At 36.9% G+C, this 19,801-nt stretch overlaps 1 protein-coding gene across 4 annotated transcripts in view; it reads left to right on the forward strand.

Annotated features, from left to right (window-relative positions):
* Window positions 1-19,801, forward strand: part of Map3k5 (mitogen-activated protein kinase kinase kinase 5) — a 203,065-nt gene that overhangs the window by 58,053 nt on the left and 125,211 nt on the right. For all 4 annotated transcript variants that reach the window (XM_026391862.2, XM_026391861.2, XM_026391864.2 and 1 more), the window contains exons 2-3: window positions 2,203-2,342; window positions 15,803-15,826. In XM_026391862.2, coding sequence (XP_026247647.1) covers window positions 2,203-2,342; window positions 15,803-15,826 — 164 coding nt within the window. The remainder of the gene's footprint in view (window positions 1-2,202; window positions 2,343-15,802; window positions 15,827-19,801) is intronic.

Raw genomic sequence — 19,801 nt, forward strand, 5'->3', positions numbered from 1 at the left:
GAAAATTCCTTTTATATTTTGGTGGGTTTTAATTTATAAAAGAAATCAATGTTCATATGAGAAATTGTGGGAAATAATAAGAAAAATGAAGAAAAAATAATTTGTGAATTATGAATAATCATGGATTATTTTTTACTATACATGTTTTCAGATTTTTAAATTTATATGAATATTTACATAAAATGTACAAATTATAATGTATACATTACATTGTAATGTATGCTATAAATTATAACATACATACTATATTTTAACTTTGTTTACTTAATAGCTTCAATTTCTCCCCCGTTTCTAAGTATTCTTCTACCTTAGAGTTTTTGGTGGTTAAATGGTATGCCATTATTGGGAATCATCATTGTGTGTGTGTGTGTGTGTGTGTGTGTGTGTGTGTGTGTACTTACATGTGTGTATGTAATTACTATATATACACAAAAGTAAATACACAAATATACATATACACATAGTCATTTCCTGTTGATGGATATATTGACTTTTTCCTTTATTTTATTATAAAGATGATATTTCAGTGGACAAACAGGTAAATCTGCCCATATCTCTAAGAACTTTCTCAGGATAAATTTTAAGAAATGGAATTATTGGGTTGGAGAGTATACATAATTTTAAGGATGTAAGTCTCCAAAAAGTTTAGACAACACTTGAGTACCATTTCTCTGAATTTTCATTGGTTATTTTAGGCTATTTTCATTGGCTCCTTTTAGGAAAGAAATTGTCACTTTATGGTTAGTTTAATGTGCATTTATTAGAAGAGAGATGGAGAACATTTTTTCATGTGCTTATTGACCATGTTAAACTTTAGTGAATTTGCCTGCTTATGTCTATAGTCTGTTGCAAAGTTTTTATTATTGCTTGTTTGCTTTAAATTGACCAGTAAGAGATAATTTATAAAGATACTAACCTTTCATCTATCAAATATTGCACATATCTTTAACAAACTTGCTATGTTAACACTTTAATTGTAATTATGAATGGGTTATGTTTTATGATTATATTTTCCAAATTTTTATTGTGGTTGTAAAAGAAGTTATTAGTTTTCAAAATAATTTTTTATCTTAACACTTTACTAAATAGTATTATTATTTCTAATAGTTATTCAGCTGCATTGTATTGTTTGTTTTGTTTTGACTTGGTTTTGGTTGACAACATTACGTAAGTAATGATGATTTTATATTTTATTTTCTAGACTTACACGATGGCTTCCTAAAAATCTTCCTGTATTGACTGAGATTTCCTGATTTTAATGGGCATATAAGTACATAGAAATACAAAGTACGAAGTAGGCACTTGTGAAACGTATTTTGTTCATCTTGCAAGTTAGGCATATGCTCCTTTCCTGCTGCAGCCCATTTTGTGACTTTTTTTCACGGAGAAAAATGGATTTTGCACTTTAATCAATAAGAATCTGTGGAAATGTTCATGACTCTTAAAAATTGAGCCATCCTTGCGTTCCCCAAATAAATTTTAAACTCAAAATCTCAGCTTCTTACAGTGTAACACTTGGTACATTTGTTAGTTTTTCTTTCATATTTTTGTTTATATCCGTAAATGAGTTTGAGAGTAATCTGGATTTCATTTTTATGATGTTATTGTCAAAATGTGGGATAAGGTTTCTATTAGGTTAATATTGGTCATGTTTGACTTTTGGAAAAATTAGTATCTGTGGTTTTATTTCTCTTTTTAGTTATAATTTTCTATACCTTCACTTTTTTATTTCTTCATTTTACTTACCAAATATTTATTGGATATAAACTAGTTAATTCTAAACCCTAGTTCTGGATTAACCAATAAAGTCACCATTTTTTTTAAAAACTCGTTTTGCATTTGTTACTGCTATATATTCTATGAATCTGTTTTTTTATAGTTTTTTTTTTTAATTTGTAACCATAGTTACCTTGTTTCAATGTTGAAATTTAACAGAGAACGTTAACTTTTGCTTCCCATCATTGCAGGCTCTTTGCAATAATTACATGATTTCTTTCTTGTTTAAAAAAATGTCAGTTTGTTGAACTTTATAAAAGCCATTTCTGGTAGAACCACAAATTCAAAATTCAGTGGTAAGTGAAGAGGGAAAATCCCTAGCATTTCCTCATTTCCTTTTCTGAGTACTGAGTTATTGAAACCCAAATGTGCTTATTGGGCATGATTCAGGTGACATCTTTTGGGGACTTTGTTTTCTGTCTGCAGATATTGCTGTGGTGGAGATGAGTGATGCCTTCCGGCAGCCATCCTTGTTTTACCACCTTGGGGTTCGAGAAAGCTTCAGCATGGCCAACAACATCATCCTCTACTGTGATACTAACTCGGACTCTCTGCAGTCCCTGAAGGTACTCCTCTTAGTTACTGGGTATATTTCCTTTCAGCCCCAATATTCAGGGAGAATTCTCTCTTATCCAAAACATTTTTCAGTAACTTATGTTTGTGAAAAGATGTTTTTGCCAGTATGATAAATAGCTACCAAGGGCTAATTGTCAAGTTTATCTAGAATTCATTGTGAAGTTTATCTAGAAATCAATGTAGATATTTGATGATATCCAAGAAAGATAAACATCATGTTCAGTTCCGAGTACCAGGTGGGGTTACATCCAGGAGACTGTTGATGGGAAATCACTGGTACACACCTTGGAGAAAGAAAAGGAGGTCGTATAAGATATATCAGGCTTTATGCCTGACTTTTGGTGAATTCATTGTGCCCATCTGGCTCTAACTAAAATACTTTTCGTACCTGAAAGTGCTCTGAGTAGAATTGCTCACAATATTGCCACCCTTGTTTGCTGGGTGTCATTTCAATTAAGATGGGAGGAGGGAAGTAAAACTCTCTATTTTGTGTACAAAACTCAACCTTCCCCGTTGGCATTCTCTCCATTAATAGATGTTTGCCTGATAGAAACCATTTCTACCACCCTAAAGGATTGGGAAGTAAAAACTTACTGTGTTTTGTCTACAAAATTCAACCTATCCCAATGTCATTTTCTGCATTAATAGGAACATACCTGATATAAAGCCATTTCCTCCCTCCAGCAAAGTTGCTGAACATGCTTTTACAAGGCCACAGGATTTTACACTGGGTGATTCTTTGAAAAGTGTCTCACAGTTCAGTGACACTCATGCTGAGCCTGATGTCATCCATTTCCTTTGTGAAATTTCCAGCTAGCTTCATGTGGTCTTTTCTCATCTCTGTCTTTTGGTTCCCAAATAAGAGCCAACCTTGGGATGTGAAGCCCTGGAGTTGAGAACATACTTTCAAAGTCAGTGGCTTAGCAATTGTTATATGAAGATCTCCAATGCCAAAATCCTTGTAGAAATATGTGTGTGTGTGTGTGTGTGTGTGTGTGTGTGTGTACATAATATCTTTATTTATTTATTTTTGTGTGATGCTGAGGATTGAACCCCGTGCCTCACATGTGCTAAACAAGCCATCTACTACTGAGCTACAACCCCAGCCCTAGAAATATATTTTAAAGTAGCATTTTGCTTTTACCAGAGTATCTAGAGCATGGGTAGCTTTCTCTGAAAATCCTGAAGAGTTTCACTGAGCAAATATAATTGTTGCATGCTCGACATTATGCTGGGGATTGAGAGGCATATCTGTTTCTGGCATACTGGAATTGAGAGATTTGGTCCTACTCAGTCTAAATTTATCTTTTTACCTGGTTATTAGTAAGGAAGATCTGGGACCAGGTCAGTTTGGCTCCATAGCTTGTTCTCCTTAACCACCAAGTTTTATTATCCCTTGCAGTTTTCCCTCTGTATCCATGGGTTCTGCACTTTTAAACCAATCATGGATAGAAAATATATTTATTTAAATTACTTCTGTACTGAAAGTGTACATACTTTCCCCTTTGTCTTATATTCCATAAACAATGCAGGGTAACAATTATTTGCTTAGCACTTACATTGTGTTAGCTTTGATAAGAAACCTAGAGTTGATTGAAAGTGTACAGGAGAGTGGTTGTAGGTTATATGCAGATTCTATGCCATTTATATAAGTGACTTGATCATCTACATATTTTGGTATCCTGGGTGTCCTGGAACCAGCCCTGTGGATAACAAGGGAGGACTGTATTTCTGATTAAAACTATATCAGTCATGCCTGCCAAGTGTTGTTCATTTAGAAAAATGCATCAACTATGCCTCCTCACTTGTCCCATGCAGAGTGTGTCTTTTCTCTTAACCCTTCCATTAACTTAAGCATTTGCCATTTTCTTATTTAGATCGTTTCTAGCCAGATAGCCTCTGATGTCTGGGATAGAAAAAAAAATATTTTCTGCAAGTCTAGAAATTTTCTTTGGGTCTCAGAAAGTCTTTTCCTACTGCAAAAACTTGGGATATATGTCTGTATGTGTTTGTTTTTATTTATTTCTGTTGCATTTGGCTCTAGGTGTAACCCTGCTATCCCTAGCATTTACAAACAGAGAGGAAAACTAGTGAAATAAGAGCAAGAGACATTTGAAATAATATCTGCAAAGTGAGGCAGATATGACAAAATGAAGCATCTCTTTTTACAGAGGCAGAGGCAGAATTAGAATGCTATTCTTGTCGTGTATCTTGCTTCACTTAGGTTGATTCTTTGGACTTCAAAGAAAGTACAGCTGTGCCAATTTTATTTTCATCAGCTTTTTGTTGAAGACAGCAGATTCTCTTCAGCAGCAAATTCTCAGGAAGAAATCATAGAAAAAAAAATCTTTTGTGTTTAAAAGTATAAGCTACTTGGAGAATAATTTTGAAAACTATAAAAATGCTTAAAATCCTTGCCTGAATTGTCATTTGAAAGGATATTAAGAATCTAATCATATATGTGCAATAAAATTTCTAGCTGTTGCATTGAGCTATAAGTCCTTCAATTTTATTAAGAATGAAATATTTTAACTTTTTAAAAATATATATATTTTAGTTGTAGATGGATACAATACCTTTATTTCATTTATTTATGCTGAGGTGCTGAGGATCAAACCCAGTGGCTCACACGTGTGAGGCAAGTGTTCTACTGATGAGCCAACAACCCCAGTCCATAACTTATTTTTGTCCCAGGGGAAAAAAATCATGATTGCACTTTGAGAGAGGGAATTAAATTGTTTTTTTCCTTAATATTATAACACATATTTCAGTTTTCTTTAATTAAATCATGAGAACTTCTTAGTGTGCCTATTAATGTTTATTGAGAGAGACTATGCCAAGATTTAACATTTGCTCAAAAATAAGAAAATTTGATAACAACTCTTTTCTGATTTATTCCATGCATTTAAAAATGATCAGACTTCCACTTGGCATCTCTTACTAAATGGGAGAGTGGGTCTGGACTCTACTGGCTAATGAACTGTGGAGCAGATGCGTGAGATACATCTAAGGTCAAAAAGCACTTGGGGGATTGAGTGGCTGCTGTGAACAGTGAGGAATTTGTTTTAATGTACCACAAAGGGGCTGAGGGAACCCCCCCTCCATCCTCTGAAGGTTCCATAATTGGGTCTGCTGAAAAAAGTGACAACAGACACACGAACAGGTGAAAATTCATACAAATTCATTAATATGCAAGTACATAGGAGTCACAAAGAGTATAAAAACTCAAAAAAGGTTGAATCACAAGTTCAAGGGAACCTATCATCACGTATAAAAAACACAAAGAAGGTTGAAGTGTGAACATCATTTTGCTAGGAGAGAAGGAAGTGGAGGATGTAGGCAATTTTAGATTTAGAGTAAATGATTTTCAGGAGGAACAGATGGGACCAAAGAGCCTGGGACAAAGTGTACCTGTGCCCTGAGGGTGAGGTCAGCTCTGGTTTTTCTTCTACTAGTTCATCTTCTGGAGGAGCTGGTGTTTAGGTGGATAAGAGAGCATCAGAGAAAGCCTTCCTGCAGTTAGGGAGGGAAAGAGGATCAGAGACAGGAGTTGGAGAAAGTCACAGAGATTTTGGTTCTGATACTGCTTTTTTGTTCAATGTGCTCAGTGTGTCAAAGGGCCAAACTTTAGGGTATCATTTTCTGAGTCTCAACTACCCTTTTTCTATCACCAGAAATTCCTTTATAATAAGAGTTCATAGCTCTAGTTCTTGTGATCTTGTCTTTCAACCCTTTCTTTAGCTACTTCTCTTGATTCTGGATTAACCCTGACTCACTTTAAACATTGCTGTTTATAAAATGAAGCAAGACCAAGCAATGAAGTACACTACACATCCCCAGATAGTCAGCAGGTAGAAGCTCTTATAAACAAGTGATAAGGCTGAGTGGGAAACAGACACACTACTGGAGAAATAGTGAATCACCACTTTGTTTTAGTTTTTTTGTTTGTTTGTTTGGTACTGAGGATTGAACCCAGAGGTGCTCTATCACTGAGCCACATCCCCAGTCCTTTTCATTTTTTGAGATAGGGTCTCACTAAGTTGCTTAGGGTCTCACTAAGTTACTCACACTGGCCTTGAACTTGTGATTCTCCTGCCTCAGCCTCCTCAACCGTTAGGATTACAGACATGCATCAGTGTGCTCTGCTTACTACTCACTTTTGAAGAGCAATTTGGCAATATCTAATACTGTCAAAGGAACCTATCAAGTCTAAGCAATTTTGAACCTAGATGGGTACTGTAAAAAAAAAAAAAAAGTGTCTCAGGTGTAAGGAGATAAAACAAAGAATGTTTATGCAACATTTTAATAACCCCTCCCCTAAAGGAGATGGAAAATATCCATTAGGAGAGTGAATGAATAATTGGGACAAGTCTGGCACAGGGGCACACACCTGTAATCTCAGCCACTCAGCAGGCCAAGGCAGGAGGATTGCAAGTTTGATGCAAGCCTCAGCAATTTAGCAAAACCATGTTTCAAAATATAAAAGGGGCTGGGGTTTTAGCTTTGTGGTAGAGGATCCCTATGTTCCATTTATAGTATCACAAAAATAAAACAAATCAAAAAACTTTTTGGTATAATCATTTAATGGAATATTGTAGAACACTTAAGATTAATCAATCAGAGCTTTATATATCAGAGTCATTGTATCTCCAAATATAATTTTTGAAAAGAATTTAAAATCAACATACAATGACTCACCCACATCATTGTTTATAGCAGTTCAATTTAATTTACAATAGCTAAGCTATGGAACCAACCTAGGTGCCCTTCAAAGATGAATGGATAAAGAAAATGTGATATATATGTACAATGGAATATTACTCAGTTATAAAAAGGAATGATTTTATGACTTTTGCTGGTAAAGGGATGGATCTGGAGACTATCATGCTAAGTGAAATAAGCCAATCCTAAAAAAACAAAGGCCAATTATTCTGTCTGATATGAGGATGCTAACATACAACAAGTTTGTGTGGCAGGGGTAGAAATATAAGTTCAGTGGATTAGATAAAGGAATGTTGAGAAGGGAAGGGGATAGGAATAAGAAAGACAGTGGAAAGAATTGGACATAACTTTCCTATGTTCATATGAATGCATGACCACTGAAACTCCACATAATGTACAACCACAAGAATGGGATCCTAATTAGAATAATATGTTTAATATGTCAAAATATACTCTACTGTCATGTATATGCAAAAAGAACAACTAAAAAAAGAAAAAAATAATAAACTTTTTAAAAAATAATAATGTTAAGGGGAAAAACAAATTACCCATGTACAGTATCATACCAGTTATACAGAATGTGATTACAGGCAGGCAAGACAATGGTATTATACACATTTGTGTTATAAAGAGATAGAAGTATGTATGGAAATTATCCAATCAGAGTATTTACATCTTTGGGAGATAGGAGTAGAATAGAGTTGGAAGATAAGAGTCTTTAACTATATGTAATATGTCTTTTTTCTTTTTTCTTTAAATACTGGTTTTAAACCCAAGCCTTGCACATGCTAGATAAGCCTCTATCCTGAGCCACATCCCCAGCCCTTTCTATTTTATTTTGAGATAGTTTCTCTAAGTTAAGCAGGCTGGTCTTGAACTTGTGTTCCTCTTGCCTCAGCCTCCTAAGTGTTGCCTTTATAGGCAGGCACCACTGTGTCTGGCTATAATATAATATTTCTAAATCCAGGTGGTAGACATATAGTTGTTTGCTAATTTTTATACTTTTTATATACTGAAAATATTTCATAATAGCCTTTAAAAATGTTGCTATATTCTTCAGTTTTTTTATACCCATCAAGAAAACTTTACATGCATTTTGGGCATTTGAATCCCCAAAGAATTTCAGTTTCTTTTTCTTAATATTCTGGCAGTGGTAAGAAAGCCTAAGATGTATTTGAATCTTTTTTCTGCACTTAAATCATCTTTGTTCCCATTTTATGCATAAGAAATGATTCTTTGGAGATTGATATGCACATCAGCTAGTGGTGACTCAGCTTTCTGTGTTGAAATGTAATGATTATGTTAGATTATTCCTTACTCAAGAAATTTAGTTGTATTTTTCTCTTAAGCCACTGCCTGAAAAGTTACTTTACAGATGGGATTTTCCTCAATAAACTCTTTTGTAAAACTGCTTACTTCTTCATCATCTCACTGGATATATTCCATACATATGTAGTGCCAGGTACTCTGGCTCTGCCTAAATGCATGTGTTATTTTCTAGATTGGGATCTGACTAGCATTCCCCTAGGAAATGACACTAGAAATCTTACAGGCACAAACCAGAATTTGTAACACCATCACTAATTTACCAACTTTGAAAAATCAGCCATTTTTTAAAACAATATGGCAGTTTCTCAAAACATTAAAAAGAGATTTAACATATGATCCAGCATTTCCACTTCTTGATTTACATTCCCAAGAGAATTCCAAGCAGGATCTGAAAGAGATATTTATATGCCCATGTTCATTAGTGACATTATTTACAATAGCCAGAAAGTGGAAGCAACTCAGGTGTCCATGACAGATGAATAGATGAACAAAATGGGTGTATACCTATTTGGTATACTACTCAGCTGTGACAAGGAAGCTGACATGTGCTACAACATGGATGAGCCCTGTTGCTCCTTCAAAGCAGTTCCATGGTATATAGACCCAAGATCTGTTATCGGTAGATACAGAGGACCCCATCTTTGTGTATGTGAAATGGGACAGTTCTTCTGGTACTCATTCATGTCCACTTGAATGAAGCAAATGGTTGTTGTTTGGAAAAAAAATGATGATGTCTGTGATGTAAATTTTGATATTGATACTAGTTTGAAGTAAATCAGTGAGGAAAATCAAGGTAGTTTTTGTTACAAATGCTTTAAATTTAAATTGAATTCTTCCCTATACTTGGCACATCTACTGAGATTCCAGAGTGTCCTTAAACCCATAAAAATGTATTTCTCTCTTTTTGATCTTACACCACTGCTTTCTTTTCCTAAAGTTTTACCTGCCTTGCTAAGCTAAATAACTAAGACTTGAATTAAATTCAAGTTTTAATGTAAGTAGTGCATGACATTAATTTTTAAGGTTTATGACTCTGATTTCAACAATGGAATTTTGCAGGATTATTTTCAGCACCTCAGATTGTACCGAGTTAGTCAGTGGTACAAAGTACACAGTTGGTTAATGTTTAAAAAAAGTCATTTGAAAATATGCTCTTATAAAGTAGTTTAACAATTTGTGAACAGAATCATTGGCTTTGCCTGTTTTAACTGGGCTGCCTCCGGACATCCCGAGACTCTTGCTTAGTTTATACCTAGGTGTTGATTTAGAATCAGCAATTGGCACCCTGTCCTCTCCCAGGTTCAACACTGCATCCCATGCATTTCTTGTTATTCCATAGGAAGCTTTTGTTGTTGTTGAGAGAGGAAACAGGCTTGTTCCTTTATTTTACATATTTCAGAAATGGTCAAACTTTCATCTGAACTGTAATCAGTCCATCTCTAATGGGGAAAGAAAGAGGAAATCTGGGGCAGGAGCAGGTTAAAAATACATAAAGGGCGGCTTTATGGAGATTCTTCTCCTGGGATCTTGAATTGACAAACTAGATGAATGATTTATTTAGCAGGTGTTGACTTCCTTCCCTGTTGGAGAATCCCTGAGGATGGGCTTGAGACGCAAGAGCCTAGTTTTGTTCAATGTCTGTTAGCAGTATTCTCTCCCTAAGGCATTATCTGTAGACTGAATGAAATCATGCTCTTTCCTTCCTAATTCTCTTTAATCTCCTTCTCCTACCCACCCTCCCATGATTTCTAGCTTCTTATTACCCTTTTGTCAAAAGGAGAGGAAAATCTGTACGGTATAGGGAATGAAAGATGTCATCAAATCACTGGTTGATCCCAGCTGTAGCCTGTGAAGAACAGGCAGGAGCCCCTCTGCACACACCAGAAGTGGGCCAAAGTCTTGCTGAATTCTTCTCCTTTTTGTTCATTATAGATAATTCTGTGGTAGTTGATCTTTGTAGCACTGCAACCCATCATCTTCTTTGGGTCCTTTTAGAACACATCCTTGAAATTATCATTAAACCTTATGTCAAATGGGATTTACTATGTATAAAATTATACCTACCTGTAACTGTGTGTGTGTGTGTGTGTGTGTGTGTGTGTGTGTGTGTGTGTGTGTTGCTGGGGATTGAACCATGGGAGGCAAGCACTCTATCATATACCAAGCTGAGCTATATCCCCAGCCTCATACCTGTAACTTTTTTATAATACAGTTTAAGAAAGAAGAAACAACATGTACTTTAATAGAACAGTTCAATTAGGTGTTGTCAGCTGGTGACAAAGATGTTAATTATAACAATAGCAACACAGTACTAAGGGAAGTTTGTATTAAGAAGCTGTGTTAAATGCTGTATGTATAAAATGTCACCCATCAGCACCCAGTTCAAAGAAATATGTCTACTTACAGTAGAGTTCTCCCACCAAGAGAGATTTATTTAGATATGAAACAAAATTAATAGGGAAGGAGAAAAAGAGAGTCAAGAATGTCTTTGGGGATGACTTTCCAGCTTTGTTTAATTTAACCTGATTTTTTTTTAAGCACAGGTTGTTTTCATTGACAGTTGCTCATGTTTAAGAAGAAGATGTGTTCTTACCCCAGCTCATGAGTAACATGAGTGTACAGTTCTCTAGATCTGGTTGTGCAGGAATTAAGTAGAAGTACTTTGTTTAGGTAGAATTAATACCTTATATTATGTATAGATTTAAAGTACTTAAGTTGTCAGGGGGGCCTGTAACCTCAGAAGCTTGGGAGGCTAAGGCAGAAGAATCGAAAGTTCAAAGCCAGCCTCAGCAACTTAGCAAGGCCCTAAGCAACTTAATGAGACCCTGTCTCTAAATAAAATATAAAAAGGACTGGGGATGTGGCTCAGTGATTAAGCACTCCTGGGTTTAATCCCTGGTACAAAAAAAAAAAAGTACTTCAAATTATTGCTTAAGCTTATTTCATTTGGTTTTCATATACATCCCAATGAGACAGACATGTCAGGTACTCACTGTATTGAACAGATAAAAAGTATTTTCTTTACAGATGAGAATTAAATATGGGGAGATACAGTGACTTGTTAGGGATACACACAGCTGGTAAGTGTCAGAGTAGAGATGAGCCCCATATTCTTTGACTTCCCATATTGTACTATGAATAAAATCATGCTCACGCTTTTCTTCCTAATTATCTTTAACCTCCTACTCCCACCCCACCCTCCCACCATTTCTAGCCTCTTATTACCATTTTGTCAAAAGGAGAAGAAAATCTGTTTGAATGAATATCATTCCCTCTAAGTCTGTGTACAGATTTCATATGTCCTGTGAAAGGATGTTTTTGGTAGATTACTTTTTGTTTGTTTTTCATTGAGCTTTTCTGCAAACATACCAGGTTAGCACAACACACTTAGCTATCTTTCAGGACTGACTCTGTACCATGGCTTGTGTTCTTCGTGTTGGATTGTTCTTCCTGAGCATACTCAGCTTCATTTCAGCAGTGGTCAGAAAGGGGAACAGGATACCTCACCCCAGAGAGGCCAGGATCCCATGTTAGCTTTGAAGCGTTGAAATTAGTTGAGAGGGTAGAGCTGGGGAATATAGAAAATAGCTCTCTTTTTTCCAACCTTAATGGAAAGCTTGCCTAATTCCACTGGGATAGAAAAAAGGACCAGAAGAGAAGACCCGGAAGGTCACTAGCTGGGCTATGTTATTTCCCTGAGCAAGCATTCCAGCCAGCTCCTTTCTGTCCTGCCAGGAAGCTGAGGTCTTGGGTTGCCAGGCCTGCTTCTCCTACCCCAGTCCACCTTGGCAGCCTCACACTAGCTCCTTCCACTTCTTCCCTGCTACAGTTTGTCATATTTTTGGCACAAAAACTGCAATATTGGAGACACTCCCTTTATTTACCTCTTAAATGACCTCTTCAAAGTTGTATTGTTGAAACTGTGAACAATGGTATATGACTGTAATCCCAGCCACTCAGAAGGATAAATCAGGAGGATAGCAAGTTCGAGGCCAGCCTCAGCAACTTAGTGAGGTCCTAAGCAACTTAATGAGACCCTGTCTCAAAAAAAAATAAATAAATAAAAATTAAAAAGGGTAGGGATGTAGCTCAGTGGTAGAGCACCTCTGGGTTCAATCCTAGTACTGAAAAAGAATTGTTCCAAACAACTATCAGAAGTCATTTCTTCTCTTTTTCCTTGTTTCTTTGGTTATCAAAGGGTTCCAGAAAATTGAAAAATAAAGTTTGGATGCTTCTGGTACAGCCATGTACTGACCAAAAGGCCCCTATGACTGTAGAAAAAAGTATAGTGTCATAGTGGGCATGTACCTTGAGAACTTTTCATTGGCAAGGAACTGGAGTTTAGGTTGATTTTTATCTTTTTACTTACAGGCATTATAGATGAAAGGTTTTCTTGGTCTGTTGTGAAATCTGGCAGTTACATCACGACTTTATTTCATTCCCTCTGTCTCCCTGCTGCAGTGGCTTTAGTACACATTCAGCATTCCCCTTTCCACCTTAGTCCTATAAGGATACCTTCTGAGATCTTGTTTGCCATTTACTTGGACTGAGTTAAAATGCACTTAAGGTATCATGAACCAGAATGGTTTGTGTCCACTTAGGTTCCAGAAAACCTAAGTTAACAGGAATCCAGTAGAATGCTATAGGAACGATTTTAATATAGTATAATGTGATACAGTGTTTGTATGATCTGAAAGGAAAGCAAAATAGAAAGGAAGAGGGTTGTTATTCCAACAAGCAGTTCCTTAGGCAGACAGCCCTATGGCTATAGGCCAGCAGTGGCTCCGGTGGTTTTCCATAGATCCTCTGGCTCACTCAGTCCTCACCACCGCTTCCCTTCCTGCCACTTCCATTTCTGTGCCTGATGCACCAAAAGAGGGACAAGCAGGGGAGCATGAGGGTGACTCTCCTTCCAGTAGCTCAAGGAAAACATGACTTTTTACCTTGAGCCAAAAGCAAATGAATACAGAGTTGGAAGTGACGAATAGTCACCCAGTTTAACTTTCTCAGCATGTTAATGTTAGAAGTAAAATTATGCATGGCTGGCTGGTCTGGGAGTAGGACCAGAACTTTCATGTCTACCCTAACTCATAGTGTAATTTGAATGTGTACTTTATAATTCATTAATCCATTCATGCCTTTATGAGTAGCTACTATCTGTCATGGTATCTACTAGGCAATCTGTGCGGATATAAGTGTAAATCAAAAACATGGTCCTAGCATGCAAGGAGCTCATGAGGTAGTGTGGAAGAACCATATGAACAAAAATGTGTAGCCTGGCCTAGGAATTGCTATCAGAGGTCTGTGTAAGGGTTCATGATGGCAGAATTAAAGGCCTAGTCTCACTGCTCTTGGAACATGGTCACAGCCAGCTTCAGAGAGAACAGATTTCTTAAACCCGGCACAGAAGATGCTCTGTAGTAGAAGATGCATGGAAGAGCATTCCCTAGGACTGAGAGGAAAGAGAGAAGGCTCTTACTATCTAAAAAGCAGTAACTACAAGGGTGTGGTCTGCTGCTTTGAAGAGAGACTCCATTGACCAAGTTTGTGAAAATATGCATGTTGTATTTCTGGCCCTGTGATTATCCAAGATCTTTCTATTTATTTGTTCTTGAACCATTGTAGGGGTGGGGAGAGATAGAAAAAGAAAGAGGCAGGCATTAATTCCCCATGAATCACCTTTGGAAAAGCCACTTTGAACCTCCTCAGTGTCACTTTTCCGTCCCTTGATTTCCATTCCTCTGTGCGCTGCCATATACATAGGCACATAGGATAGAAACTATTCTGCCCTTTGCTTTTTTCACTTACCAGTGTATCTTAGAACTCTTTCTATGTCACTAGAAAAAGGACTTTCTCATTCTTTGTTTGACTGAACTGTGTGCCATTGTATGGAGGTACCATTGTATGGAGGTACCATAGAGTACTCAGCCAGTTTCAAGGTGATAGCCATTTATGTTGTTCCTAACCTTTGATATTACAGTGCCCCAATATGTGTTGATATTTATACATACATACCACTCGCCTTAAACAGCACTTTGATTACTAAGTGCTTGCAGAACACAGTTCATTTTAGCTCTCAAAGTCTTTTCGAGTAAGTCCCCAAATAATTGTATCATCTTGTTAACTGTATGTGTCAAAATGAACTTTCTGCTTTAGCTCAATGATATATTCAAGATCTTTTCCAAATACCTCCTTAATTCTCTCTTCTGTACATCCTAAAGTAAGCCATCTCCCTCCACTCTTAGGGATAACAATGATGGTTCCCCAGTGGGCCTTTGCTTTCCCTATATCTCTAGCCTGCATTCCCACCTGCTGGCTTTGTCTTGGAGTTGCTCCCCAGCTCGGCTTGAGCTCTGCCTCTGCTGATCCTCCCAGACTGCCTTTGTCTATAGTAACACCTTTCTGTGACAAACCAGCCCTTGCTGTCTGTATCACTTTTGCTTTTTAGCATGAGATATCTTTTATTATTTTATGTTCATCTTTATGGCTCTCTACACTACCCAGTGCAATTTCTTCCTCTATCAGTTTTACTTTCACATCTAGTATTCTTGAATGTTTAAAAGTCTTAGGTACTGCTCTAAGCCAAAGCCCTCGTGATTCTCCTTTGCTTGCTTTGATTTAGCATCCTGATCGTGGGATGAAAGATGATGGCTAGTCAGCTGGATCCTGGATCTCTACTCTTACCCTGTCATATCTGGCCCTTCTCCTTAGCCAGATGGACTCACCCTTGAGCTCCACAAATACCTGTTTCCTGTTTCTATGACAACATACATACCATCATTTCCAATAGACTGTCCTATTTTCTCTTTTCTGAATAATGATTCCCCAACCTCAGTGAAATCTGTATAGCATGGGCATCTCTAGATTGTCTCCCCCATGTCTCTAGCTATTTTAATGTCCAGGAATAGCAATAATGATAGCTCACTTTTATTGAGAGCTTTTTTTAAAAAAATTTTTGTTTGGGTATCAGGGATTGAACCCAGGGGTGCTCTACCACTGAGCTATATCCACAGCCCTTTTTGCCTTTTTGTTTTGAGGTGGGATCTCCCTAAGTTACCCAGGCTGGCCTCAAACTTGCCATACCCCTTCCTCAAGTCACTGGAATTACAGGTGAACACCACTGTGCCTAGCTGAAAAAATGATTTTTAGATTATTCTGTTTGGGATTTAACGTGATTATGCTGTTTTTCTTATACCCTATACAATACTGTTATATTTTCCTGCTTCCTGAATCAGACTGTAAACTTTCAGATACAGAAACTTTAATATACACTTTCTGGAATTTCTGATTGCTAATACTGATGTTCCCACATAGAATAGTTCAGTAAAGTAATTGAAGTAATTGATTTTTGTATTAATTTCTGCTCTGTTTTTTTTTTTTTGTCTTTCTTATTTTTCAGGAAATCATTTGCCAGAAGAATACTGTGAGTATTTTGCTTTAATTTTCCAGAAATTTCAAAGTATTTTCTTTTCCATCAACTAATCTCTACTATTTTTAAAAATCTTCACAAATTCTTAATTTCTGTATCTGCTACTCTTTTTTAGAATTTAAATATGCATATTTTATCTAAATAAGACATTGTAGTGAAAATGTATTTTCAATAATTGGAGATAACAGTATTAACTTACTTTTTATACATGTAATCATGCTTTGGAAAACATCTTCATAGTATAGTCAATGTTATGGAATTATGAGTGGCAATAAAACAGCATTTATGCACAAGAGAGAGACACACATTTGTGTATATATAATACATGGGTGGGTGTACATGTAATGTATAGATAATACATGATGTATATATGTGTATATATAATATACATATATGTCATACATATGTATATTTTATATATATATATATATATATATATATATAAAATATGTCATCTATCTTCTATTTAGAGAAATTGATTTAAGTTCCTAAGTAGCATAGTTTGCTTTTGGGTCTCATTCCAGTCTCCCACAGAATTAAATAAACATGAAAAATTTAAAAAAAAATAAAATTTAAAAAAACACTGCATGAAGAAAAATTATAATATTACAGTGGAAGTGACCATGTTAGGCCAAAGGTTGTATATTTCATCTTGGAAAATAAATGACCATTTAGAAATCTTCATGAGCATACCTCTGCAATTTAGACTGCACATGATTGATTCCATTTAAGATGATGAGATTAACGGTATAGTTTCCACAGATCAGAAATTTTAAATGTTATGCTTAAGATTTCACCAGGTAGAAGACTCATTTAATAAGATGGATAATGTTGCTGTTATAACCTCTTAAACTTTAGCCCTTGACAGGAAGTGAGCACTCATTGCTCCATGCTTCAATTCAGCCTAGTAACTTTTATTCGGCAAGTACTAATCGAAGGTGAACTGTGTGCTAGGCTTCAGGCCTGGTGCTGGAGGGGACTGACCATAGAGATTGAGTGAAAATAACCGTGCTCATACCTGTTCCATGAGCCAATGAGTGAGAAGTGCCAGTGTCTAGTTGGGGGGAAAAGGGCAGCAAATAAATTAGAAAATTAACGCAAGGTGATGTTTTAAAGAGTGGGTGACTGTTGTATTCAGGTCCTTCAGGGGAGGTAGCATTCCCTGAGCCCTGAAGGACAGGAATGATCCAGTCCTGCCTAATTCAGTTTGTGCACATGGAGAAGCAGGTTGATGAGTGGACTGAACATTGTATCATAAATAAGCTGCCCATTGATTTGAGAAAGCTGCTGTGCTCCAGGTGTTAGGTGTCCTTTAAAGAGCTGAATATTGTACACAGGCATTTCAGTATGATTGACTGCCAAGAAGTTTTTTTCCCAGATGCTGAACTCTTTCCATGCACATTTATGTCCATATTTATGTAGTTGTTAAAAGCTGAAAAACAAAAATAGCATTGTTAAAATTTTAACAGAGAAGATAGTTTTTTAGAGTAAGATAAGATTTTAAGCTGTGGGATTTGATAGCCATGAAAAAAAGTATGAGAGATCAGTGTTGTTATTTTATAACAGTGCCTTAGTATTTTGAGGAAATGTACTCTTCCTCTTGGAAAAAGCAGATCTAAATATTTTAGGTCAAACAGTGGCGTGTGCCAGTCGTCCCAACTACTAGGGGAACAGATTCAGGAGAATCATAAGTTCAAGGCCACCCTGGGCAAAATAGTGTGACCCTATCTCAAAAAACAGAAAGAAGGAAAGAATTTTTTTTTTTAATTAGAGTCAATTGTTGCACTTGTGGTGTTTCTTCTTGATGACACAATGTTATTTTTATTTACTTTGAATTATCATTTATTTAAAATAATGGTTCAGTCGCATTTGACAAATAGAAATTGCTATAGTAACATCTCTCAGTTATGTGTGAGCCAATTTGGGAAATACAGGGTCCCATATTTTTAGTTTTTATCATTTTGAAAAAGTGCATTTCTCAGCAATTACCTTTTAACCACAGTGTCATCAGCTTACCCTCACACTGTTCCCCACTGAGTACTCCCTGGGCTGTCTTAGGCCCAGTTATACCCATGTGCCTTGTACAGCTTTTCATCTTTCCTTTTTTCTTCTGACATTGACAATGGGACATTGAAAAAGTGTGTGTGTGTGTGTGTGTGTGTGTGTGTGTGTGTGTGTGTGTTCTCAGGAGTTAGAGAAGAAACTGAAAATTGTGCATCGAGGCCAGTCCCTTGGGAAAACCTGTGGCAGGCTTGGGTGTTTTCAACAGGGATTCTGAAGTCCTGCAGCCTAGGGTTTGTGTTAACCCCTGCTTTTCTCTGCTTTTTGTATGACTCTTGTTTTTTTTCTCTTTACCTCTCCACTGTCCAACACAACACCCAGATAGGTAATCTTTCTCTTCCAGAATTAGTTTTGCACAGGTGCATTATTCCCAGTGCCCCATATTTCATCAGTCATGTATATTTCATGTCTTATACCCAAGTACACATGATGTTAAGGCTTCTAGGGCACACAGTTTTATCCAGCAGCAAAAGAATAATATTCTAAAACTCTTGACAGCACTTTTCTTACTTATTGACTTTTCATTGATTTGTTCTCATTTTGTGATAGAAGATTCAAAGCCATTTTGAGTTGTGATGCATGTCTCAAATAAGAATATTTGATTCTATTCCTCCTTTATAACTCATGCATGGTCTAAGCTCTAGAAGCTTTGGAAAACAATCTGCTTGATGTCCTCAGTTTTCTGTTTAGGCAGTGACTTGGGTGAAAGGATTAAATTTGGTGCACATTTTTTGAAACCTTGGTAACATTTTAGAAGTAGGACTTGATCATTTTTCCTCTTCCTGATTAGTCTTCCAATCAGTGTTACAAGAAGGAGAACTTGGGAAGGGAAGAATTTAATGTATTTGATTTAAAAATGAAACCTCAACTTGTTGAAGTTCTTCTTATGTTAGCTGGTAGTTGGGCTTATTTCTGCCTCATTACTGACATAATACATGTTCCTCAAAGCATAATATGTTCATAAATATTTAAGTCTGGCCATAAGGGCATGTGACACTGCTCTTCTCTTTGCTGTGATCAGTCGCTTTGCCCACATAGGTTTCTTTAGAAGGTGATGGAACGTTGGTGAGAGATAGAGGTAGTGCATGTAACCCCCTCATGGTAATGACATGCCCTGAAGAGAAAACAGTCCTTGGGCTAGAGTTCCAAACAGATTACAGACCAGAGACTTGATCTAAGTTTACCTGTCTCCTCATCTATGAAATGGAAGCAGTAGCATCTTCTCTAATGGGTTGTGGTGACCCTGAGGAAATGCATACCTGGGCACTTGCAAGTAGAGAACAAATGTCTGCTCTTACTGGGTTAGCACTAAGAGCCAGGAAGGGCTGTTTGCCTTCATGTGCTGATGTGGCTGGCAGCAGGCTCTCAGGACTCCCTGTGCTCCTATAATGGTGGTAATAGGATTTGCCACTGTATTAGCTCTTTGTTGCTGTGACAAATACCTGAGAAAAACAACTTAGAAGAAGAAAGATTTATCTTGGCTCAAGGTTTTAGCGGTTTTAGTCCAGGGTCAGCCAGCTCCATTTCTTAGGACCTGAGGTGAGGCTGACAGGGTGGAAAGTATCAGGGAGGAAAGCTGCTCAGCTCATGGCATTAAGAAGCAGAGAGAGAAGGAGGGGAGGGAGGAAAGGGCCAGAGATAAGAATGCTCTTCTAGGGCATGCCCTCAGTGACCTACTTCTGGCCATGCCCTACTCCCAGTAGTCCATTCAGCCATCAGGGGATTAATGCACTGATGACGTCAGAGCCCTTTTGATCCAATCACTTATCAAAGGTCCCACCTTTGTACCTTGCTATATTGGGGATCAAGTCTTCAACACATGAGCCTTTGGAAGGTGTTCTACATCGATACCGTAACTGCCACATGTGCTGTTCTAGTCCTCAGCCCTTTGCTTTTGTCTTTTTAAAT

Source organism: Urocitellus parryii, chromosome 8 (assembly GCF_045843805.1).
Source record: "Urocitellus parryii isolate mUroPar1 chromosome 8, mUroPar1.hap1, whole genome shotgun sequence".
In the NCBI taxonomy this organism is placed as follows: Eukaryota; Metazoa; Chordata; class Mammalia; order Rodentia; family Sciuridae; genus Urocitellus; species Urocitellus parryii.